At 38.9% G+C, this 26,128-nt stretch overlaps 1 protein-coding gene across 2 annotated transcripts in view; it reads right to left on the bottom strand.

Annotated features, from left to right (window-relative positions):
- The window catches only part of LOC124804980, a 101,191-nt gene that overhangs the window by 18,536 nt on the left and 56,527 nt on the right, over positions 1-26,128 (bottom strand). For both annotated transcript variants that reach the window (XM_047265371.1, XM_047265370.1), the window contains exon 7: positions 7,315-7,845. In XM_047265371.1, the coding sequence (XP_047121327.1) occupies positions 7,315-7,845 (531 nt within the window). The remainder of the gene's footprint in view (positions 1-7,314; positions 7,846-26,128) is intronic.

The raw sequence follows: 26,128 nt of genomic DNA, 5'->3' as shown, positions 1-26,128 counted from the left end.
CGTAACTTCCCCACTGTGTTGACTACATTCTTTTTTATTTTGTTTCCACTGAATTTTCATTCATTTTATTTAACCTATTACATTATTTATTAATTACTGCAATATAGTCTAAACCTCATGTATCTAATCTTGGTTGTCTGACAAAACCTACTGTATAATAGGGAAGATGCACAGGGGTGGAAAATCCACTCCTACGACTGTAGACTCACTTTTTGTTGTCAAGGTCATTCACTAGGTTGGATTCAAATAAATCCAAGAACCATATTGAGAACATTGACAACATATTGTATTATTTTCTCAACTTTGAGGGGGGGGGGGTTACCTTATAACTTCATAAGTACTTAACAGAGGGACATCCAATTTGAACAGCTTTTGTGGATACAGACATAAACCATACTTCTATAAGAGCACTCAGGGCTTGCTATTTTCACAGCAAAGAATTCTGGTTACTTCCATAATACAACTCAGTTGGACTATTTTGAAGATTTGCTTTGTCACAGCAAGAATTTCTGATTCTAGAATCGAGAAATGGTTCATCGAATTAATACAGTGAGAAGTTCATCTATTTTCTTATCTGATATTTCTTTGTAGAAGCAAATTTTCAAATACATTCTAATAAAACATATTATATTTTTTTTTATTCTTTAGCACTTTTATTGAAACAAGGTACCCATGTTCAAACATATAAGTATATAAAATCTGTAACATTCATTTCACCTATTCAAAATGGTGACATTTAAAAACCAGCATAAAAATAATTTTGCTAAAAATATGAAGAACTGGTATCTGCATATCGTGCCAAATCCATATGTATATACCGTATTCCTCTTGGCACACTTTTTTCAAGCATACTGTTAAAATTTCACACTTTTTCTCTAAAATCCACATCAAGTCTACAAAACATGTCTTGAGATGACAGAATAACTCTCAACTGAGAAAGACTAAAGTTACATTCACATGTGTGTCACATAATGATTTGTCAAAACATTCCACAATGCATTACAAATGTGTGCATTCACATGGACCATCACTGGGATGGAATGCAACAGAACTGGACAGCACCACGAAGGATACTAGTGAGGAAAGTTTTTAAACTCATGTGGGGAACAAGACACAGAGGATGAAGTAATGGCATTATGTATTGCATTCTAAATACTGCCTGACAGTTTCACATCCATATATTTTCTTGATAAAATATATGTTGATGTTCTGAAATACTCGGAAGACCATTTTCCTATTCTTTCAATTATCAGCAATGTGGAAAATTTACTCTACATCCTTTGCTAAGAACATCATCATCTTTGTATCCTTCCTGTGAGCTGGGTATGGTGTTTATGAACAACTTGTCTCCATGTTGCTCTATCTTGATGTACAGGGTGACACAAAAGTCTGTTAACATTTGAAAATTCATATTTCACAGATTAAAGTAAGCAGAGAGATATAAACTGAAAAACATGTTTGAAATGATATGGGGTTTTACTGAAACCACAGAAAGTGCACAAAATGACCAACAGATGGCACTTTATATGATACACAAACAATAATTAGCATAATAATTGATTTTTAGAAAAGACGATGTACTTCATAACAAACACTCAACGTGTTGGCCATCATTCATCAACAATACCTATAGTTCAGGGACAATGTTGTGAACAGCACTGTACCGCTTATTAGTATGTAAGAAGAAAATTACTGTTGGATATTGTCTTTTAGAATCCCTGATGAGAGATCAGATGAATGCAGTAGACTTGAGACTTCAGGCAACTGCACAACCAATAATCACACAGACTGAGGTCTAGGGACTTTCACACATGTAGCAATATGGAGTGGAGTGCCATTTTGCGAAAAAGTCTTAGCTTCCAGCAGGTGTTTATCAGCCAGGCTGCGGATGATCTGTCTCCCTTCTTCACTACAACACTTTTTATATACGTTCTCATGTGGTGTTACTGACATCTTGCAGTTCCATCTGTTTGCCAATTTCTGCACTTGTTTTTGGTTTCAATAAAACCCCTTGTCATTTCAAGCATGTGTATCAACTTTGACCTCTCTACCACCATTATTCCAAGAATCCGTGCATTTTCAAATGTTAAGAGACTTTAGGGTCGCCCTCTACTTCTTGCCTTGTTTCCCAGTTTTCCCTTCCATTCTTCAGATATTCCTTAACCTGGTCCAGCCAACTTTTTCTGGGTCACCCTATTGATCTTCTCCTGTGCACATTTCTATCCAAGTATTGTTTCCACTAGCAGTTAACCTTCATTCTCTTCACATGTTCTTAACAAATGGCTCAAGTTATAAATTTTGATTTAGCCATTAATAAACTCTACGATCATTAGTAGCTCCCCTAATTCTGATATCACTTTCCGACTTTTTGTAACACCAATGGTATCTCATAATCTCAGTTTCACCACTCAGTATTGGATTTCTACATCTACATCTATACTCTGCAAACCACTGTGAGCAGCATGACAGAGGATACATCCCACTGTACCAGTTATTAGGGTTTCTTCCTGTTCCATTTACATATGGAGTGTGGGAAGAATGATTGACTGTATGCCTCTGTGCATGCAGTAATTATTCTAATCTTATCTTCACGATCCCCATGTGAGCAATACATAGGGGGTTGTAATATATTCTTGGAGTAATTGTTTAAAGTCAGTTCTTGAAACTTTGTTAATGAAAATAAAAATAAAACTTTCTCAGGATAGTTTACATCTATCTTCAAGAGTATTCCAGTTACGTTCCTTCAGTATCTTTGCAACACTCTCCCAAGGATTACACAAACCTGTGACCATCTGTGCTGCCCTTCTCTGCATATATCAATATCCCCTGCTAGTCCTATTTGGTACGGTCCCACACACTTGAGCAATATTGTACAACTGGTCATACAAGTGATTTGTATGCAATGTCCTTTGTAGACTGATTGCACTGCCCTAGTATTCTATCAATAAACTGAAGTCCACTACCTGATGTACCGATGACTGAACCTAAGTGGTCATTCTGTTTCATATCCCTACAAAGTGTTACACCCAGGTATTTGTAGGAGTTGGTTGATTCCAACAGTGTCTCATTGGTATTATGGTCACAGGATACTAAGTTTTTTTCATTTTGTGAAGTGCACATTTTTACACTTCTGGACAAACTGACAATCTCTGCACCACACTGAAATCTTATCAAGATCTGACTGAATATTTATGCAGCTTCTTTCACATTGTACTTCATTATAGACAACTGCATCATCTGCAAAAAGCCTGCTTTTACTATTAACATTGTCTGCAAGATCATTAATAAACAATTTGAAAAGCAAGGGTCCCAACACACTTCCCTGGGACACAACCTAAGTTACTTCTACATCTGACAATGACACTTCATCCAAGGCAATATGCTGTGTCCTCCCTACCAAAAGGTCCCCAATCCAGTTACATATTTCACTTGATACCCCATATGATCATCTTTTGATAATAAGCATGGCTGCGGTACTGAGTCAAATGCTTTTCTGGTTGCCTTGATCTAAATCTTCCAGTATATCATGTGAGAAAAGTGCGAGCTGGATTTCACATGATCAATGTTTTTGAAATCCATGATGGTTGGCATTGAGGTCATTCTGTTCAAGATACCTCATTATGTTTGAGCTCAGAATATGTTATAAGATTCTACAACAAATCGATGTCAAGGATATTGGATGGTAGTTTTGTGGATCACTTCTACTACCCTTCTTGTAGATGGGTGTGACCTGTGCCTCTTTCCAAGAACTGGGCATGGTTTTTTGTTTGAGGGATCTATGACAGATTATAGTTAGAAGAGGAGCTAACTCAGCCACAAATTCAGTATAGAATCTGACAGGGGTTCTATTGGGGCCTGGAGCTTTGTTCAATTTTAACGATTTCAGCACTTTCTCAACCCCACTGACGCTAATACTTATTTCATTCATCTTTTTAGGGGAACGAGGATTAAATTGCAGCAATTCTCTGGGGTTTTCCTTTGTAAAGGAACACTTGAAAATGAAATTAAGCATTTCAGATTTTCTTTGCTACCCCCGATTTCAGTTCCTGTCTCATTTGCTAGGAACTGGACACTAACTTTGGTGCCGCTAACAGCCTTTACACACAACCAGAATTTCTTTGTGTTCTGTGAAAGCTCACAGAAGATGTGAAAGATAAAGTGAAATGATACCTGTGTAATGGTGATGATCCACGTAGAGTAAACACACCTCCATTTAACAACGGTGCTCCCTCCCGTTCCAGTGTGAATCAATCTTAAGGCTCACATAGAGGATGCCAGGTATTGTATAAAACCACCATTAAGTTCTATAACTGGTAACTCAGTTTGTCTCGACAGTTACAGGAGCATGCCATATCGTTACTTTATTTATGAACACAGCAGTTAAACACAGTTTAGAGGTGTAGCACTAACCAAATAAAATGCTCTATGGATGATAGGGAAGAAGAGCTAGTGTTCGACAGTGTTCCTAACTGTCATATTGTACTAAAGCACTTTTAGAAGAAAATAGCACCAAAATACAATGACTTTTATATGCACAGTCTGAACAAACATCATTGAAGAATTATGGTAAGAAGGTTTTTAGTTGTAGGTGGCAACATTACACTGCTCAAAGTGTAAATGAAGATATGCTTGTTTCATGTGTGTCCTACAGATGGCAGATGTACACACTATTTGAGTCTGGGCAGTCTGCAATGGCTCAGAGTATGATTCACTAGCTGCCACACGAATCAGCTCTAAAAGACTACCATCCGAGGTGGTTTAGGGCTGACACAATATTATTTGCACAACGAGTGAAAATTAAGTTGTTGCACAGCAAGGGCTTTCAAGCATTTCAGTCTGACACTTACAGCTGTCTCAAATGGTATGGAGGGGCACGTGGTTGCCTGGAGCTGTAACCAATCAGTCCCATCATTTGTGATGTGTAAAAGTCTTTTCTATGCATTGTAAATACTCGAAGAGGCATATGTTCAGATGTTTCTTGATAATAGCAACTTCTTTCATCCATAAGGTCATACTAACTGTCACTTTTATGGCACTCTGAAACCTTTCTCTAATATCATTATCCATTGCAGGGAACAATGCCACATTACAACTTATTGCTTCCACCTTCATCAGTCTCTTGCATCATATTTTTCATTATCAGTTAGCTTCGGTAACACTATTACATGTAATGCAGAGAGAGAGTTAGTTCCCGGATTATAAGACTCACGGGGAGCAGTAGATTAAATGGGAAAGATTGTCTGAAATAAATGCATGCACTTACGATACAACAAATTGTTGAAATTGAGGAGCCAATGAAAAAGAAGGAAGGAAGATTAAGAGTTTAAGATCTTGACATCAACAAGGTAATTATGGGAAGACCACATGCTAGGATTTGGGAAGGAAACTGAACAGTTGCTGAAAGAAACTAGAATCTGATATGAAACTTCCTGGCAGATTAAAACTGTGTGCTGGATCAAGACTTAAACTTGGGAACCATTACCTTTCGCACGCATGTGCTCCATCAACTGAGCTACTCAAGCGTTACTCACAAACCATCTGCACAGTTGTACTTCTACCAGTATCTGTCTCCTACCTTCCAAGCTTCAGTAGAGATGTGAGGACAGGTTATGAGCCTTCCTTGGGCAGCTCAGTTGGTAGTGAACTTGTCTGTAAAAGACAAAGGATCCTGGGTTCTAGTCTTGATCCGGCACACATTTTTAATCTGCCAGGAAGTTTCACATAAGTGCACACGCCACCACAGAGTGAAAATTTCACTCCAGATTTGACTTGTTTTAAAAATGAATAATAGATATTCCATGGAAATCTTTGAAGTCTACATACCAATATGGTCACATTCTGATGAGATTTCAATAGGGAGGAAACAAAATGGACAAATGTCAGCAAATCCCACTGTAACATTAGTGGATTCTAATACAAAAGTATGTCTAACACTAGAGAATGATTCTTCAATGAATTACACTGAGTATGACAACAAACTCCATGGAACACACATTTGTAGAATTTACTGAAAAGAACAACACATTATCCCAGAAGAAAACAAATCCAAAATGTATTGGCAACGACCAAATGGAACTGAAAATTAAGCCGACTATATTTTACCTGACAATAAAGAAATATTGCTGAATTTTAAGGTCTTAAACCAATATATAATATAGCCTGCTTGGCTAGCAGCACGGTCTAACATGCTGCTTCCCGAGCGGGAAGGCGTGCTGGTTCCCAGCACGAATCCACCTGGCGGATTAATGTCAGGGCCCAGTGTGCCGGCCAGCCTCTGGATGGTTCTTAAGGCGGTTCTCCATCTGCCTCAGCAAATGCGGGCTGGTCCCCCTTATGCCGCCTCAGTTACACTATGTCGGTGATTGCCGCCCAAACAATATCTCCAAGTACGTGTACATCATAATTGCTCTACGATGCAAACATTTGGGGTTACACTCGTCTGGTATGAGATGTTCCTGGGAGAGGGGGGTCCACTGGGGGCCAAACTGCACAATAACCCTGGGTTCGATGTGGGGCGGCAATGGAGTGGGTGGACTGCTGTGGCCTGTTGTGGGCTTGTGAATCACTGAGGGCTATGGCAGGACGAAGCTTCTCCATTGTTTCTTTTCTAGGTCCCCCCCCCCCCCCCCCCCCCACAATACAATATATAATATAAAGTGATCAAATATAATGAAATAATAGATACAAGAGCAGAAAGACACACATTCATGCAGGAAGTTAGAAATGTACATTATGATAATTTATTTAAGAACAGGAATGTAAAGCAGCAAGTTTAGCATCTTAGAAAATGAATATTACATGTATACAACAGGAACAATTAAAAACAAAAAGAGTATGAATAAAACAAAATGGAAGGATGTTGATTAATAATTACATTTCATCAATTTTGGCAGTTGGTGCAGTGAGTAACAACAGAATTAAAATTCATCCATGATCTGGAAGACTCCTTTAAATGATTCTAGTTCAAGAGATGAGTTACATACAATGGCATCATTCTTTCACTACACATATGCAAGAGAGTGGACCGCATTTGTTTACATGCTTGCTGCTAAAGCATGAAAATGTTACACTGTTCGATATGTACTTATATAAACATATATCTTGCAACCTCTGCAGATTCTCATAGTTGTTTTTTTCCTTTCACAAAGAAAAATCTACTTTTATTTCAAAACTAAATCAATTCCTTCTGTATCCTTCCAGTCTCTTTCTACACCTATCTGTTTTTAATTTATTGTTTTTGTGTCTCTCTCCTTATTTTAAATACAACATGCTACCCATAATTATGATCAAAATATAAGATTGAACTATATTTACCTTGCATACAAATTCACGGTTGTTTGTGTGGTTGTTGCGATGTTTTATCAGCAGGCTTTCTGAGAGTGCCACATATTCACACTGGTCACAACGAGGAAACTGGCAATTGCGCGGTGGGGGTACATTGTGCCTTGTATACAGGTGGTACAGCAGTAAGTTCCGCTTGCTCGCACGGTGACCACAATGTTCACAAATGCGTGCATCAATTTTCTCCATATGAATGTCCTGTAAATGGCGGCGATACAGGTAGTAGGTTTCGAAGTTTACAGGGTCACCATCATTTCCACATGAATAACACAGCCATGGCCCTGTTGTGTTCTCTGCACCTGATGCCACTGGCCTCGACACAACCAGTGAGTTCTTCGCCGACACTGCAGAGGTACTGCCCGATCCCCCGCTGCCTGCTGCAGCAAGCACACTACTCGGAAGCTCTGACAGAGGCTCCACTTTGTTTCCATGTTTGAGAGCAACACTCCCAGTTATTGGTTTCCCCTTGCTGATAGCATCTGGCTTCAAAACTACGTACGACACCTGCACAAAAAGTTCACGACATTAAGAACAGAAGATGAAAAGATCTAGTCATAAAATAACAAAAAAATTTTGGCTTTACCTGTCCTTTTTTTAAAATTATTATATATCTTTTACTTTTCATGTTTTGAATGAGGTTTATGAGATTATGAAACAGAATTAATGGCCAGTACTCACTTTCAGGAGACAAAATATTTAGTACCATCAACAAACATATGTAAGGAACACTACACCATCCCAGCTCAGGACTATTAGTTTCTTCCACGAGGAGGAAGAGAGAGGGATAGGCTGATGAAAGTTAAAAAAGAAGATCTTTTCACTTGAAACTCCAGGGTGAGAGGGACCACTTGTAGGGAGGATGACGGAGACAACCTTAGCAAAGTTAAACAATTCTGCAACACAGGCAATGTGACTCCCAGGATGAGAGGGATCTGCCCTTCCTTTTTAACATTTACCACTCTATCTTCCTCTCCTACGTGAAGAAGCAACCAACAGTTTTGAAAGCTAGGTTAGTGTTGTCTACTTTTGTGTGTGTATTGACAATACTGAATATTTCTCCTGCTGAAGGTAATTGCAATCCCTTGTAGAAAAATAAACACCAAAGTACCCCAAAGATATTTTCTGATGAAGGACTGAAGGCTTTAACTTTTTTTAATAACCTGAAATAATTCTTGTTAAAGAAGACAAGGGCATATCACCTCCAGCAGCACACAGTGTAGTACAGTCACTTGGTGTTCAAAACTGGAAAGTTTTCTGCGAGTTTTAAAAATTAGTATTATTTTAGATTTCAATATGCTCTTTTCAAATTTTCATTTGCGCTCATGCCACCATATTGGAAAAATGTCACCCAAAAACAGCTGTTTGACAATATCTCATTTCCAAGACATTTTACAATGAAAACAGTTACTTAACAAAGAAAACTAGAGAAAAGTCCTGTAATTTATGCGGTAACATTTTCTGCCACAGGCACAAAAAAATGCCCCACATGCGTAAAGGGACCTTGGTGTTTGGGTGCCCCCCTTTACAGAACATCTGCTGACAGAACTAAAATATTCTGCCTGAATCATTAGTACAAGTGTCGTTAGCATTTCTAGAGCGATTGTTTCTAAGGAACTGAACTGTTTTATCACTGTTTTATCCACTGCAAGTAAGTGAGGTGACTGGAGTGAAGGAAAAAGGATTTGAATAATTTCGTAAGTCAAGCGTTCAAGGCAATGAAAACAAGGGCAAACTTTTGGAGGGACTGAGATCGATACTGGTTCACAAGGTGTGTTGAAAACACTTCAATAACGAGAAATTTACCTCTGCATCTTTGTAAAGAGGAAGTGGTGTTGCACCTTCCCATCCACATCTGCAATCCACTACCCCAACATCTCATTGAAAGGTCTTTATTTTTTATGTGCTGCTGAGCTAACAGCAGAGTTTGCAGCAAAACAAAAACAGGCAAGAATGTGCAATCACAATATTATGTATGGTGTATGTAAATTGTTCTTTGATTTGATTTTGGTTTTATAATCCCAGCATTCATCTTACATGTGAGCAGACATCACTCTAAAACCTCTCAAGAAGAGATGATACATAAACCATCTAGTCATATCTCCTCCAAGACATCTATAACCCCTGTGATTACCGTCAGTGCTTTTTCTGTATTTGTGTGCTCTTATAATTAACAGGAGACAACTAATTTCTTCACTCATGGGTGATCAGCAAACACACACGTCATGAGTAAAGGTTGCCACTTCCTGTACACTGTAGGCACCAAGAGGTGGATTTTGGGGGGAGGGGAGGGAAGGAGGGGTGGGGGAGGGGGAGGGGGAGAGAGAGAGAGAGAGAGAGAGAGAGAGAGAGAGAGAGAGAGAGAGATTGAGAGAGAGAGAGAGAGGGGGGGGGGGGGACGGCACAATCAATTCAAAAACATTAGAATACTTATTTATCTGTGTGTGCCACTATTGCTCAACAACCTCATTATACAGTGAATGGTTGTCTTTGTTTTTATTTTTCAGCCAGGATTTTGCAGTGTTTCATAAAGGAGGTGCGGATAATGGAACTTAGAGGGGGAGAAGGGACTATACAAAAAGCTACATAATCTGCACCAGAAATTGTGAGAGAACTGCAGATAGTAATGATCCTTCTTTGGATCTTAAAATTATACCTTGATTGCCTGTAGCTTGTAACTCAGTTTGTAGCAATTTCTATACACCCGCATATTTAGCACCGCTGTCACAAAATGGCTTATCCAAATTTAACCAGTTAGTTCATAATGTGAAATGGCAATTTTATATAGTGATAAGAACAGGATTTAAATTTAAAGTTGGACTTTACTTTGAATAGATCAGTGCTTACCCATCCAGCTCAGTATATGAGGTATATAAAATTTAACATATTATTCTCTAACTTGAATATGATTCAGTAGTGATAAACCTTGATGCTGATCATTCTGAAGACTGTAAAGCCTAGTGCAACTCAAACTGTGACCATTGAGGAAAACAGGGTTAAGTGTTATTAAATGTCAGCTCTACACTGATACCTACGAAATAGTCCTGTACAACTGAAAAGCCAAGCTGTTTACACCTTAATCTTCCCTCAGTTCATTGTACCTTTCTTTCTTCAAATGAATTAATAATTTCTTATTCAAATAGTTTCAGGATGGGAAGATCAATCTCTGTGTGCGTCTTTACTCCTATCATAAGTTCAGAGGGTGTTTTCTCTATATCTCTGTGGTATGACAAATTTGTGGCACACTGAACTGATAGTGTCACTTTGTACCATCTCATACAGTTGTCAATACTAAGTTTAGTGATGATCGTAGCTCAAGTTGAACTAATTCTTACAATATTACAATTGGTTCCAGAGAATCCTACCACTTTTGAAATGTGTTCAGTTCATTTTGTCCTGTGATACTCCTCAATTCTTGAGACACAAAGCAATTCCCTATATGTAATTATTTGTACTGGAATTCCGAATTAAGTCTTCTGTACTTCTATCTTACTAATTACCTCTGCTGATTTTGTAACCACTGTGGGCCTACATTTGGCCAGCTGGTTGAATCTTGCATCATCCAGATTTGTGGGGCATTTGGATGTGACAGTTGGCCAATGTTGACTGCATGAGATGGTAAGTGGAGACATACTCATAATCAAGGTTCTTGTTGACTACGTCTGATCAACAGAAGAGGAGTTGCCATATTGTGGACCATGCTCACTGTAACCCCTTCACAACTGCATCTGTCATCTGAGAACAAGTAATGAGCTTCCTGCAACATTTTGTGTCATCCTGCACCATTGTTCAGAGATCAGACTAAGGAATTACTGCCCACACTTAGATGCCATAACACCACAATATAAATGGTTGTGTTTCAATTGGTTCTGTGACCGGGAAGCATAGACTGCTGATAAATGGTGTCGCATTGTGTTCAGTGATGAATCGCAGCTCTGCACCACCCCCGATGACCATTAGTGGCTAGTATGGCAGCGAACTGGGAAGAGGTTTCATTCTTCCTATGTTTCTGTGAGGCACAGAGGTTTTACTCCTGGCATCATGATGTGGGGAGCTACCAGTTATGACTTTATGTCACAGATAGTAGCGACTGAGGGAACTCTTGACAGCACAATGGTACCTTACCGACTCACAGAAATCTTGTGTATTCACATTTCACCTCTCATGTGGCAGTACTACAGTGCCATTTTTTAACAGGACAATACTCGTCCAAACACGGCATGTCTCTACAAACTATCTGTGTGATGTTGAGGTAAACCAATGACCAGCAAGATCCCTACTACATCTGTCCCCAGTACAATATGTGTGGGACGTGCTCAGATGTCAACCCCATCCCAGTGCCAGTATGCAGGGTATCAGGCTGTGGGCCTGACCGCCTCAGTAGTGGATACAATGGCTCTGAGCACTATGGGACTTAACATCTACGGTCATCAGTCCCAGTGGATACAATGGTTTTACTTTCCCACAATGCACACTTCCCAGGTCACAGGGGGTCAAAGTTATACTGATAAATGGGCTCATAAAGGCAAGTTCTTTGCAAATTTGACTTGACTTTGTGATCATTTCAATAACATCACATACCCTCTCAACCTATGAAGTTTTATTTCCTCTTCCACTTCTGTGCGCTTCCCTTTTTATCAGGCAGTGCACTTAGAATGTGGTTGTATCCTTGTGTCGATTGAAGTGGTCCATTATGATCCGTGCGATAGGTACATAATGGCTCACCCACTTTGCTTTGAATAATGGATGAAGGAAACCTCCTTCCTTCCCTGATTTCTTATTCACACTTAAAACATTTTACACAACTGAATATTACTCTTTTTCTCGTCACTCAAATCTGATAAATATTAACTTTGTTTTTCTGCTTTTTCTGTTCTCTTAACAGTATAATGTCCTGTCTCATGCACAAGCTTAATGATTGCACACTGCATACTGTGTGGAATCAAACTCCCTCTTCCACTGTTGAACTTGAAAAAACTAATCTCTCATCAAAATATTTTCATAAGGTCGTTCTTTGACAATGAGCATGACTGCTGCAAACTATCATTCTTATCTTTAGATTTCCTGATTCCAGCTATTAAAGTACATACAAAACCAAACAGTACATTTACACAGATCAGCGTTCAATGGTGTAGGATACTCTTAAGTTCATCTTCCTGTTCTTTGTCACAACTCCTCCTTATAAATGATCTTTTCGGAATACTATTGCACAATTTGTTACAATTTTAATGTGTACTCCTAGTAAAAACATCTGGAATTTCTTTAAGGCATTAACAATAGCGAACACTTAAAACTCATAGCTACTGTATTCTTCCCATTCAGGTGTTGTTTTCTTAACCATGTAAGAGATCGGCTGGAATTTGTCACATTTTTGTACTAACACAGCTCCAAAGCCTGCTTTGCTTGCATCCATATTTAGTTCAGATCCATATTGTTGGTTGTGGATTTTTAAAACTGAATCCAACAAAAGAGTCTGAGTGTTTCAGTAATTTACTCAGAGGTTTGGCAATCATAGAGTAATTTGAGATAAACTCTAAAATATCCCATCAGTTCCAGGAAACTTCCTGTTGCTGCAACAGATTCCGTTTTGGAAAGTTTGGAAAGCTTTTCTCTCTGCAGAAGATGGTTGAATTTGTCCAGTAGTTCTCTTCATGAACTGACATTTTGCAAAATTAATTTCCAAGCTGTATTCTGCTGGATTTTTACGACTACATTAAGCGCTTTTGGTTAGTATCATAATACTGTCCACATAAATAAATTCGATGTTACCTCGAGCCAATGCCCAAGAAACAGTGTTTATAAATTGGTGGAACACTGCAGATGAATTTGATAATCCGAATGAAACTTTCTTGAATTGTAACTACCCTGAGTGTGTCACAAACAAAGTATACTTTCAGCTCTGCTCTTCAACCTCGACGTGAAAACATCTGTTTTTGAAATCTAGTGCGCGAAACACTCAGGCTGCTTGTGGTATATCTAAAAGATCTTCTATAAGGGGAAACAAGTAACAATCTTTTGCTGTAATCTTATTTAATTTTCAATTATGAAAAGGATAGATTGTTACTCACTATGAAGATGACACATTGAGTAACAGACTGACCCAACAAAAGGCTTTTGGTCAAAGCCTTCTTCAGAAAAGAAACAAAAACATACACACATACACAAAAGCAGGCACACCTGATGCATGAATGACTACCATCCAGCCACTCTAGCCGAACTGCAACTACTGTGCTGAACAAAAGCAGCTATGGGAGTATGGCAGGGAAGGGGAAGGAAGAACATGCTGGGACTAGAAGCCAGCAGGGCAAGGCTGTCAGGGGCAGTGTCAGGATGCCATGGGGGAGGTGGGAGGGGGGCTCGGGCTAAGAGAGGAGCCGAGAGAGGAAAAAGACCAGTAGTGCGTTGGCAGAGACTGAGCATAATGAAAGTGAGGGGCATGAATTCGGAGGAAGTTATAAGGCAGAGAGGGAAGAAACTGTTGGGTGAAAGGTGTCGGGGAAGTAGCTTACCATAGGTTGAGGCTGGATAATTCTGAGAGGGGAGAATGTGTTGCAACGATAACTCCCATCTGTGCAGTTCCCAAAAGTTGGTGGTGGAGGGGAGGATCTAGATTGCCCGGGTTGTGAAGTAGCCATTAAAATCAAGCATGTTATGTTCGGCTGCTCGTTGTGCCACAAGGTGGTCAACTTTGCTCTTCGCCATAGTTTGGCTGTGCCCATTCATTCTGGTGGACAAGTGGTAGATAGTCATACCAAAATAAAAAGCTGTGTAATGTTTACAGCAGTTCTGGCACATGACATGACTGCTTTCACAGGTGGCCCACACACTGATAGGGTAGGATAAGCCTGTGACAGAATTGGAAAAGGAAGTGCTAGTGGGGTGGATTGGGCAGGCCTTACACCTGGGTCTTCCACAGGGATATGATCCCTGTAACAAGGGGTTGGGATTGGGAGTGGAATAGGGATGGGCTAGGATGTCATGGAGTTTGGGTGGGCGAAAGAACATCATTTTAGGATCACCCTTTCTAAAAAGTTACAATTATTAATACTCTTCTTACCAGCATTTGTATTCATTACCCCCTTTCGGCTACTTTTCTCCTTTGTTCATTTATATGAGATGGCCAAACTCGTTGCAATTTTAGTATATTTTGCCCTTGTTCTTATGGTTGCAATCACTTGGCCTGTGGTCACTAGTGCCACAGTTGAAACACTTCCTGTTTGGATCCCAAGCTGCACTTTTGGTGTTCTTGTCATGTGAATCTTTAGCAACTGTTACTGGGGTTTTTGAAATTTTCATTGCTGTAACTTCCGTTATTTCTTTTCAGCAATTACTTCACAGCTCTTCCATAATGTCTCATTTTCTTCTTTACCTCTTTCGCTTTCCCAGCATCTTATGACAGAAGTTTTGTGCCTGGATGGTCTTTTACCCCCATCAATTTACTCAGTGCAGCCCACTACATAAGACTCTTCTCACCCTGTAGAAAAAGTTTAGCAAACCTGTAGTAATTCTGCTGCAAAAATAAGCATTTTAAATTGGTTCCAAGGTGTTAAAAACTCAGTTCTCTCAAAGACTGAGATCCACTTTTTAACTGGTTGTCTGCCACTGCCACGAAATGACAGAAAATTTACATTTATTTAGTAATTGTGGTGAGAATTGTGCTTTGCTTCCATAGCCTGACTCTGAAACATAATCTTTTCTCCATTTTCTTTTCCAGTAAACTCTATTACTGATACCCATTTGGATTCCACCCTCTTCTTAGTCCCACTATCTATGCATAATACATTGCAGACTGCTCCCAATTCTGGTTCTAAAAATGATTCTTGAATACATTATGTCAAAAAAGGAGTGGTCCTAAGCAGTGGGTGGACTTTTTGAAACCATTTATATGATGATGTGGGTTAAGGTCCAAGGCATCACGCCCTGCAGCCATTGACCCTGGCAGGCCTTCGTATGTGAAAAAAAATATTTCAGAATTTTGCAGTAATGCTCTACAGCTTTAAAAATAATAATGTTGATCAGACCATCACCATAGTGTAGTGGTTATTGTGTGGCCCTCACACATGCAAAATCGACTTTGATTCTTGTCACATGCTTTTAAATTTTTCATTTTTTAATCCTTATCAAAATGAATGAGTATTGTTTTAAATGTATTTTTTTTTATTTATATTGCTTTGTTATGTCATTGTAATCGGTGTTTTAACTGTTTCGACTGCTCTCACTTTTTCTTCTTATCATTTTTTTTCCACTTGGAATCTTTGTGCGTGTGAAATCATTGATATTTATTGATTTCAATTTAAATTCCTGTCTTTTATAATTTTATATTTTCATCCACGTAACTGCATCTTATTTTTATTTTTTACTGGAGCTTCATTTTAGTTATAATTCCTTCTTTCATTTAAATCTGTATCTGCATTATTTCGTGCATAGTGAAAAAAGAATTTATATTTTAAATGTTTATATGACAACTGCTATCCAAAAAGCTGAACACTTTGTAAAGAAAAATACATTTTTGACACCATTGCATGGTCATAATGAGTAAATTATTTTGTCTTTTGTTTGTGACTGATAAATGAGGATTTTCTAAAGTTTGAATATTATGATGAATAAATAAAAATAATGAAGGTCTCGAGTACACACATTCAAAGCAGAAAAAGAATGGTACGAAGCAGGAATGACAAAAATTGAAGCAGTTAATATGCAATGAAAACGACATGATAAAGGAATAGAAATACAACAATTACATTTAAACCAGTTAACTGAATAAAAATAGCTGACAAGTTTTGAATCCAGACGCTATTGCGTGTGAAGATTGCACAATAACTGTTGCACTATGGCAACAGTCTGATTAACATTACTATTGTTAAAGCTGTAGAGTATCACACAATTTTCCGAATGTTTTTTTCATCTAGTACTATTAAATGAGGGCCCACCAGTGCAATGGCTTCAAAGTGTGATACCTTGTATCCTAACATACATAACTGTAAAGATGGTTTCAGAAAGCTGATCCCATCGTTGGGGACCTCTCCTTGTTAGTTTCGAGTTCCCCTGCTATCAACTGAAAAATATGGCCAGAAAATTCCGTCACACATTTACGATTTTCTCTGTCATTCCGTGTTCAAACTTATTTTGAGTAACAGTTTTTGTTTTGTAGGATACACCTCCTTTCATCACAACATTTAAAATTTGTCCTTGTGTCATTTAGCTACTGCTAATCATTGTTAAAATTTGAATCCCCAATGTAGATCCAAAATCCATGCAGTCACACATCCTTCCAAGCAAAACAGCATTCAGAATTACTTGTCGTAAACCTAAAGACGCACAAGCTGACCAACCGAAAAATTGAATGAGTGTAGTGCTTTGGAAAATATTTACAGAACCGATGACTACTCCTCTTCCAGCTCCTTGTAAAGAGTGTAGAACTCTCCTCCATAATCTCAATTTTTTAAAATTTTTCTAACCCAGACTCTTTTTGCTCTCTGTTCCTCACCAAGTGCAACAGCAATCATTGCAAACTGCTTTAAACTAAATTTCGGTATTTTATGACTATCTATTATGAACTATGAAATAGCACTTCTAGTGAGTATTTTATGAACCTGGTGTAGCGGCACAATGTTCTTTCCACGTTAACGTGCCATGTAATGTGAATGTTCAGGGATTCCTCTGACCACCTTCAAGTGAACATTCATGTACGTTTGCACTTATAATAGCATTAAAAGATCTTACATTTTGTCATAAAAGAAACAAGACATTAGAGAATACCCCAAGAGCAACAGAATTTCATAAACTGCACTAAAAGAGCATAATTTGGTTTAAAGTGCACTTTTGTATGTCCGAATTCACTCTGCAGTACTTGGTATTAAGCTTTCTTAGTGCGGTTTTTACAATGCCAGTTTTCTTGAGTATGTGATCTGTTAATGCTATACATACGAGGAAATGAAAATGCACACTTGAAAATGAGAAAACAGTTGAAACTAGCCAATGAAACACTTTGTTTTGAATAAACTGAGTGCCTCCTCAGAAAAGAGCAGTTCATTTCTTTAGAAAACCAAGAAAAATGATTAATGCTTGATTTGCTAACAGCATGGAAATAAAATTAAATCAGAAAACTGAAACTAATATCAAATAATTTTAGTCTTCCATGATTACACGGGTGATTTTAATTCACTTTAGAGCTCCCAGTCACAGAAATCTGTTTGATTTGACGATAATACTGCACATTAAATAAATACAGGAACCAGCAAAATCACCATATGTAAACATGGGTCACATGGAAACTATCCTACTACAACTCAGGCAGCTATGTATGCTAATGAATCTTGCTGCTTGGGAGTGCCAGAATAATTTCTCCTGACAGACTCTGGCTGCTTCTTGCTGTCTGCTGCTATATTCTGGATAGTTGTACTAGCAGGGTAACACGGGTTTTAGTAGTGGAAGTTATGTGAGGTGCATGATGAATTAGGAGGTCCAGCAAACCGTATTAATCTGCCAGGAAGTTTCAAGTCAGTGCACTCTCCATTGCAGAGTGGACATTCATTTTTGAAGTAGGGGGTGTAGTTTGGGGAAGTGTTGAGGGAGAGGCAATAGGGCACTGAAAGAGTATTGGTGCAAATTAATGGACATACAGATTAAGTGGGGTGGGGGAGGGAAGGCATGGTGACAGGGGAGGAGTTGAGTGTGGAACAATGGTCAGCAGAGATTGAGCTGTGGGAATTGTAGGATTGAATTATTTATTTATTTATTTTTTTTTTTTATGAACAGTTCTCATTCCTGAAAATTAGAGAAACTAGTATTTGCTAGTGGTGGTTTTAGGGGAGGGGTGATGGATCCAGATGGAGTGAGTTGTGTAGCTTAGCTTGTTGTGCCCAGTGGCATCCCGAGTGATCAAATCTGCTCATGGCCAAGGTTGGCAGCAATTCTGACAACAGCATATGTAGAGGTTGTTGCAGCTTACTTGATGTACAACATGGCTGTTTTCACAGGTTATCTGCCTCTACTGGGTTATGTAACGCATGTGACAGGACTAGACTAGACTAGGATACATCAGGTGTATGCATGGGACACATCTTGCACCTGTGTCTTCCACTGGAATAAAACTCATGTGGCAAAGGGTTGGAGATAGATAAAACATAATGATACGACAGACATTCTTTCCACGGGAATACAGCGGCCAGCTAAAATATGGTGTAGGTTTGTGGATTTTACGACAGAAATAGAAGGTGGATGCACAAAAGACAGTTGGGATCAGGAAGGCAACAGATTCGCATGAGAAGATCAAGAATGGCGCTAAAGATTTGCACATGGATTGGAGGTTATGATGAGCTTCTGGATTTAGACCACTATGAGAGCAATTGTAGGTAACAAAGAGCCCTCTGCTAGATAATTACTGCAATTTCTCACTACTATGGTGGAGCCTTTATCTGCAGGCAGGGGTGGAGCCTTTATCTGCAGGCAGGATGGTCCAATTCCGGATTGGGTGAAGATCGTGGCTTTACGATCTTCCTTCTTCTGAGAGGTTTATGTTAATGTGAAAGGGCATAGAAAAGGAAGGTGAGGAAAGATTGGAGGTGCCTAGTTATTTGAAGATAGTCACAAATGAAACAATCAAAAATCCAGGATGGAATGTAACAATATTATGAAAACGAAAGCCTGGGGTCTCATCTCGCAAGTGATGAGGAAGGAGGAGAGTGAGGCATAACAGCTCGTAAAAAAACCTGGGTCCATCTGGCTCCGGATGGTAGCACCCCGTGAGGGCCCTGCTACAGGTGACGCCTGCTCAACAGTCTCAAAGGCAGAAGAGGAATCCTAACTCCCAATGGCAGAGAGAGCGGAAGAACCTAATGGAGAAAACCAAGAAAAATAACCATTTCGGACTAACAATCTGATCTTACCCTGGAATTTATTTCCTACCACATACAATGCACAATTTCAATTGCAGAATGGAAAGTCCGCTAGAAGAAAGCACTACCCCAGGTGGTAACTCGAAAGAGGAATCCACCATTGCTTTATGCAATGCACCAGGACCTAGGGTTCTGGGGAGTCCCAACATCTGCATTAAGGATGAGTCGCACCCTTGGTATCCTTCCAAACTCAAGTTCAAAAGGAAATTATTTGCAGGCACCTTGAACGTAAACTTATTACTAACAATTGGTAAACAAAAAGAACTCGAAATTCTCTTAGATAAGCATGAAATACAAATTTTAGAAGTTCAAGAAACAAGATTTTTGAATGAAAATGTTACAGAAACCAAAAACCATATAATTATTAAGGGTAAACCAGCAATAAAAATCATGAAAGGCATGCCAATACATGGTACAGCTTCCTATGTTCATAAAAATTTACTAGATAACATTACAGAATCCAAATCCAGTTCACAAAGGCTATTCTTCTCACAGTATACCTTTGTTAATTGTCATGCTCCAATCAATGATGACAATTTAAAGGTTATTAAGCGAAATGTAAATAACTACAGAGGTATATCTTTGTTGCCAGTGGGTTATAAAATATTGTCAACAATACTACTTAACAAGGTAGAAGCAACACTTGATATGCATTTGGGAGAATATCGGAGTGGATTTAGAAAGGGCAGATCTTGCTCAGAACAGATTTTCGACCTAAAGTCCATAATTCATCACAGACTTACAAACTCCAAAGATATAGTTGTAACATTTATACATTTTAAAAAGGCGTTTGACTCGGTTGATAGGGAAACACTAGCTAAAGTGATCAGAGAATTTGGCATCAAATCTAAATTAGTACATCTTATTCGTGAAACACTTACAGACCCCAAATCAAAAGTAAAGTTTCGGTGTGAAGTATCGAAGGCATTCAACATAAAAACAGGTGTAAGGCAAGGTGATGGCCTGTCTCCACTTCACTTTAACTGCTCACTAGAGAAAATAGTATGAGAATGGAAACAAAAACTAAAAGAACAGAAGCTATCACCAATTAGACTGGGAACTAAAAACAAAGGTACTGAAATTCACTGCTTAGCATCTGCTGACGATTTTGTCATTCTTTCTGAAAACCTAACAAATGCTGGAATACAAATCTCTTAGAAGAAATAGCCAACAAACCAGGTTTAAGAATGACTGTGGAAAAAACAAAATTTATGACAAATACAAAAAATGCTCCGGCATCCCTAGCAAGGGGGTAAATAAATTTAAATATTTGGGAGAAATTATCCAAGAAAACAGCTTAGAAAAATTCACAGTAGAAGAAAGAGTACATAAAATGAAGAGAGTTCACGGAATAACTAGGAATGTCTATAACAAAACGTATCTGTCTAGAATTTGAAGATACAGCACTACCATACAGTAGTAAAACCAGAATGTCTTTATGCAAGTGAATGTTTAGTACTGAACTACAAATCACACAAAATTAAAGTCCTAGAAAGAAAAATCATTCAAAAAATACTTGGGCCACCCAAAAATACAGAGGTATGGAAATTAAGAAGCAGTAAAGAGGTTTATTGCAACACAGAAAACATAAATGAAACACTACGAAAGAGGTGACAGCTATTTTTTGGACACTTACACAGAATAGACAGCAACAGATTAACCAAACAGATTTTTAAATATCTTTAGGACAAGCTGTCAGCAATATCCTGGATTCAAGAAGTTAGGAAGATTTGGAAAGGAATAACGTAAGTGAAAAAGATGCAACAGAAAGAGAAATTTTCAAGAGTAAAGTGTTAAAAATGGAAGGATTCCAAGGCAGGAGGGAGAAGAAGACAGTTTCAAAATGGTCTGAGGCGAGAAAACAAATACTTAGTGAAAAGATGCAAGAATACTGGAGGAAAAAGAAAGACGAAGAAGAAGATGAAGAAAAGGAAAGTTGCTTGTCTGATGTCTGCTGTCTGCTTGTGTCTGTATGTGTGGATGGATATGTGCGTGTGTGCGAGTGTATACCTGTCCTTTTTTCCCCCTAAGGTAAGTCTTTCCGCTCCCGGGATTGGAATGACTCCTTACCCTCTCCCTTAAAACCCACTTCCTTTCGTCTTCCCCTCTCCTTCCCTCTTTCCTGATGAGGCAACAGTTTGTTGCGAAAGCTTGAATTTTGTGTGTATGTTTGTGTTTGTTTGTGTGTCTATCGACCTGCCAGCGCTTTTGTTCGGTAAGTCACCTCATCTTTGTTTTTTTATATATAATTTTTCCCACGTGGAATGTTTCCTTCCATTATTTTGAATGATTATGGCGTACAATATCCCGGCACTTTAGAAAACGAAACTCAGGGAAAAAGACACGTTATGGAAACACTTTTGATGTGCAGCAACATGTACGCTGCATTTTTTTTCGCATTACGAAAGTATACACTGGAATTCCACCAAACACCGCATGTTACTTTCCGAATCATTGAAAATGAGATTTCGATGCGCTCTTGTAGGCCGTTCGTAGCCCATGTCACGTGATCTCGACAGCCGATGACAGCGGATATTCAGGACACGTGATGTAGTCAGCCAACAGAAACATCACTGTTAAGTAGCACGACCTCACAAACAGCGAAAGTTAATAGTTTAAATTAATATACATAGTGTTGTTACAAGAAAAGCAACGTTTTCACATATAATATTGTTCTCAAGCTACAAGAGAAGCTAAGCTTTTGCATATACTGTTGATCTTTTTTGCGCGTGTTACACTTTAAGATATATCACACAAATATGCCAGTAAAATTTTTAATAATGACATAAATGATCTTCAGGATTCGAAATTCTTCTAAATGGCGCGTCATCAAAGAGTTGATTTTTAAACGAGAGTCAAACGCTCTGTGATTTAATAAATTCATGGTACATTCTTGCACATAGTTCAACTTATGTAAAACGATATTTACTTTAAAAGTAACGCTTTTCAAACCACTATTCGCAATATTTTCTCGCAACCTGTTAGAAATAGGTTCGTTTCAGCAGTTGCCAGAAAGCGCAGATAACAGGCGACACCGCGCTTGGGTAGCTATCATGACTAGGAAGCCCGTATGTACGTACGTGTAAAACATTGAAAGATCATACACAATGTCATAAAAGAAAAAAGACATCAGAGGATACTGCAAGAGCATCGGAATTTCGTAAACAATATTAAAATGTGCACATTTAAAGTGCATACTTAAAGTGCACATTCGTATGTCCGGATTCCCAATGATGTAGACCTCGACCTGATATTAAGCTTTTCAGTGTAGTTTTCTTGGAGCACCAGTACTGTATTATATCATGTTTGGTTCTTTATTATGACATAATGCCATACGTGCTAGAATATGAAAACGTGCACTTGAAATGCAGCGAACAGTTGAAACTAGCCAGTACTGTGGAATTAAACATTTCGTTTCAAATACATTGACTGCCTCTGTGGAAAAAGCTTAACAAAAGTCAAATTTCTTTAGCAAACAGACAAAAATAAGTTTATTGTTCCGCAAGGCGATTAATGCTTGACTGTCAGAAAGGTGGAAATAAAATCAAATCTGAAACTAATGACATATTTTAGCCTTCAGTAATTATGTGAATATGTTTTAATTCACTTGATAGCTCCCGGATACAGATATCCATTTTGTTTTCATTTGACGTGAGAGTAAACGAAGGGGAAACAGCAAAATCACTAAATGTAAACACGGGTCAACGGGTCATGTGGAGACTACCCACTATAACTCAGACTGCTCTGCGCGCCAGCCCCGGATCTACATTTGTGAACCGAGCAAAAAAAAAAAAAACGAATTTTGAAAATATGTTCATCTTGTAGTGCACATCTTTCTGAAAAGTCTGAAACATAAAACATATGTATTCGAGGAAATGTAAGACATATTATTTGGTCTTAAGCATGCCGAAGTGCAGTGCCACGCCTCTTCATAAAGCATTTTTCTACCCGAGGTCCAAACTATATTCAGGCGAGTAAACATTGAAAAGTCCTGTGGTGCCTCTCCTGCTCCCAGTTGACCGGTTTGACAGCCTGCCCCTCTTTAAAAAAAAATCTCGCAATTAATAGCGGATGGGATTATTTGTAATCGAGAGAACAAGAACTCTTCAGAAAATCTGAACTCTTTATTGCCTATTAGTTAATAACTTGCTGTTTTGTGTGACATAAAATTAAATAAAGGATTCATAAAACCAATACTGACAAGAGATAAGCAAGAAATTACACATTTCCTCAAACCTTAGCTCCTAGCATTTTTTTCTCTCTAATCTTGCTACAGCTTTACATGGCCTGCTTTCCTTTCTGCGAAAGAATCTATTACCTCATCAAAGTTCGTCAAACATTTTGCTACATGAAAAATCGAAATGTCGTTATCTAATACTGAAAAAGCTGTTCATACAAATAATACCCAAGACTTGTGTGGTTTCTCGACCTGATTACGTCTATTTTGTCACTGTCTGGTAGATAAAACAAAATAGGCCTTTCTAATTTTGCAGCAATTTTGTAACACACCAAATAAACGAGATTGTTTTGGCACAAACGGCCATTTTTATAACACGACAGAATATAATCCACGAAGTACCAATATCAAATGCCTATTAGGCCTCCTACAAGCAAAAAGCTTTATGTTAGGAAATAGTTTCATATTTCACTCATACGCACCAGCTTCTCAAGCATGAGATCGAAAAGTAGTCTCATGAAATTTTTATATAAATTTGAAATCGTCTTATTCTTCCATAATTTATGTGATGTCCCCGTTTCTTCTCCTTCCTCGTTCTAACAATCTTGTCATCACAAATTCTGTAGCTATTGCTGCCATTGTCAAAATTTGTTCGTCGATTAACTTCACTAACCCTGTCAGAATCGCATGTTTAGTTATCCCGCGATTATTTTCCGGTTAGGCGTTATTACGTGTTCGAGCAACACGTTTTCCGCATTACTTCCTGAATAGAACTTACGCGTCTGCTAGCCGGGGACTGTACAACTGGTCAAACTGGCCAAAAATTTTCTGTCAAAATTTCATTTTCTTGGATACACCGAGAAGATAATGCGTAATCTTTCTCACCTGTTATTCCAGTTAGTCGTTTATTTCCATTCTGGTAGTCTGAATCTATGGATTTCGCTAGTAATTATAACAATTCTGATCGTTCACAAACCCAATCAACCACATAATCAGACAGCGATTGGCATTCATCCATTCGGCTTTACTCCCTCAGCTCGTATTGCCCCGCCCCCTTTTGTCTGCGGAAAGTTTATTTCTAGATGTAAAGAGGATTCTCCTGACAGAAACATCACATACACTATGCATGCATTCAAAAGTCAACTTATGATTCATTCAGAAATCAACTTAAAATGTGTTCAAAAATGTTCAAAAACCAACAGGGAAGCGTTTCAAAATCCTGTGAATAATCAATAGACAAACGTGCGCCGGATGCTAGGCGCTTTGTGAAACAAGTTTTTTTCCCCCAAGAATATGACTTTGGCGGCCCCTTTTTCCGGTAGCATCTCCCCCTTTTTTCCGGTAGCATCTAGCTGCTTGCTGTGACTGCTTGCACAGCCAACAGCCACATTCCTGTAGCCAGAAGCGGGAGAATCACTACTCAACGTCACTCAACTGCGCTTGCGCATGAGCACGCACGTAACTGCTAAAACAAATCGTATGTAAACAGTTGCGACTTCACGCTCATTGAAGGCAATTTGTTGTTATGAAGCACTGCGTAGTCTTCCTAAAGCCTTTGACACGTTTTCAATTGGCAGATGCTTGCATGAGAACTGTGTGTCGTTGTTGTATATGACGCACTGCCTTTGCAATTTATTTTCGTTTTTTTCTCTCGTTTATGTTTTATTGTTGAAGTATTATTCTGCAGTAGCGGGATACAGTAATATCCTTTGTTAGAGTGTCGGTTCTTACCAGTCAAAATTTAAAAAATTTACCTGAAAACTCAAACAATGAAAAATTCCCGGAATTCTAAAAATATCCCGGGTTTTTCCCGGTTTTCTCCCGGATGAAAAAATTCCCGGGTTTTTCCCGGATCTCCCGGTTGTCCCAGGTCGTATACACCCTGATATAGAACACAGCATGTAGATTATGTGGCTGTGTAGTGCTGGAATTGGAAAGGGGAGAGGCTGGATGGGTCAGAACAATAATGAAGGTTGAGGCCACGAGGGTTACGGGAACATAGGATGTACTGCAGGGAGAGCACCCACCCGCGCAATTCAGAAAAGCTGGTGTTGGTGGGAAGGATCCATATGGCATAGGCTGTGAAGCAGTCATTGAAATGAAGGATATCATGTCCTTGTTGTTTGTCAAGCCTATATAGAACACAGCATGTAGGTTACATGACTGGTTTCACAGGTAGCCCTGCCTTCAATGGGATAGGTGATGTTAGTGACTGGACTGGAGTAGGTGATGGTGGGAGGATGTATGGGACAGGCATCTAGGTCTATTACAGGGGTATGATCCATAAGGTAAGGGATTGGGAGCAGGGGTTGTGTAAGAATGGCTGACTAGTTGTTTACCTCCATCTCAAAGATGGCTACATCAATATTTCTGTCCATATAAAACCTACTAACAATATCTCCACTTCCACAGCTGCCACCCATTCCATACCAAGAAGTCCCTTCCATACAGCCCAGCCACCCGTGGTCGTCACATCTGCAGTGATGAGCAGTCCCTCTCAAAATATGCCGAGGGTCTCACTGAAGCCTTGACTGACCGTAATTATCCTCCCAACCTTGTACAAAAACAAATTCCCATGCCTTATCCTTCCAGTCTCCCACCACCTCCCAAAATCCCACCGTCCGGGCACAAAGGAGCATTCCCCTCTTAACTCAGTACCACCCAGAACTGGAGCAACTGAATTACTTTCTCCGCCAGGGATACGACTCCTCTTATC

Source organism: Schistocerca piceifrons, chromosome 7 (genome assembly GCF_021461385.2).
Source record: "Schistocerca piceifrons isolate TAMUIC-IGC-003096 chromosome 7, iqSchPice1.1, whole genome shotgun sequence".
Classification (NCBI taxonomy): Eukaryota; Metazoa; Arthropoda; class Insecta; order Orthoptera; family Acrididae; genus Schistocerca; species Schistocerca piceifrons.
This window is presented reverse-complemented; position numbering and strand designations above follow the sequence as displayed.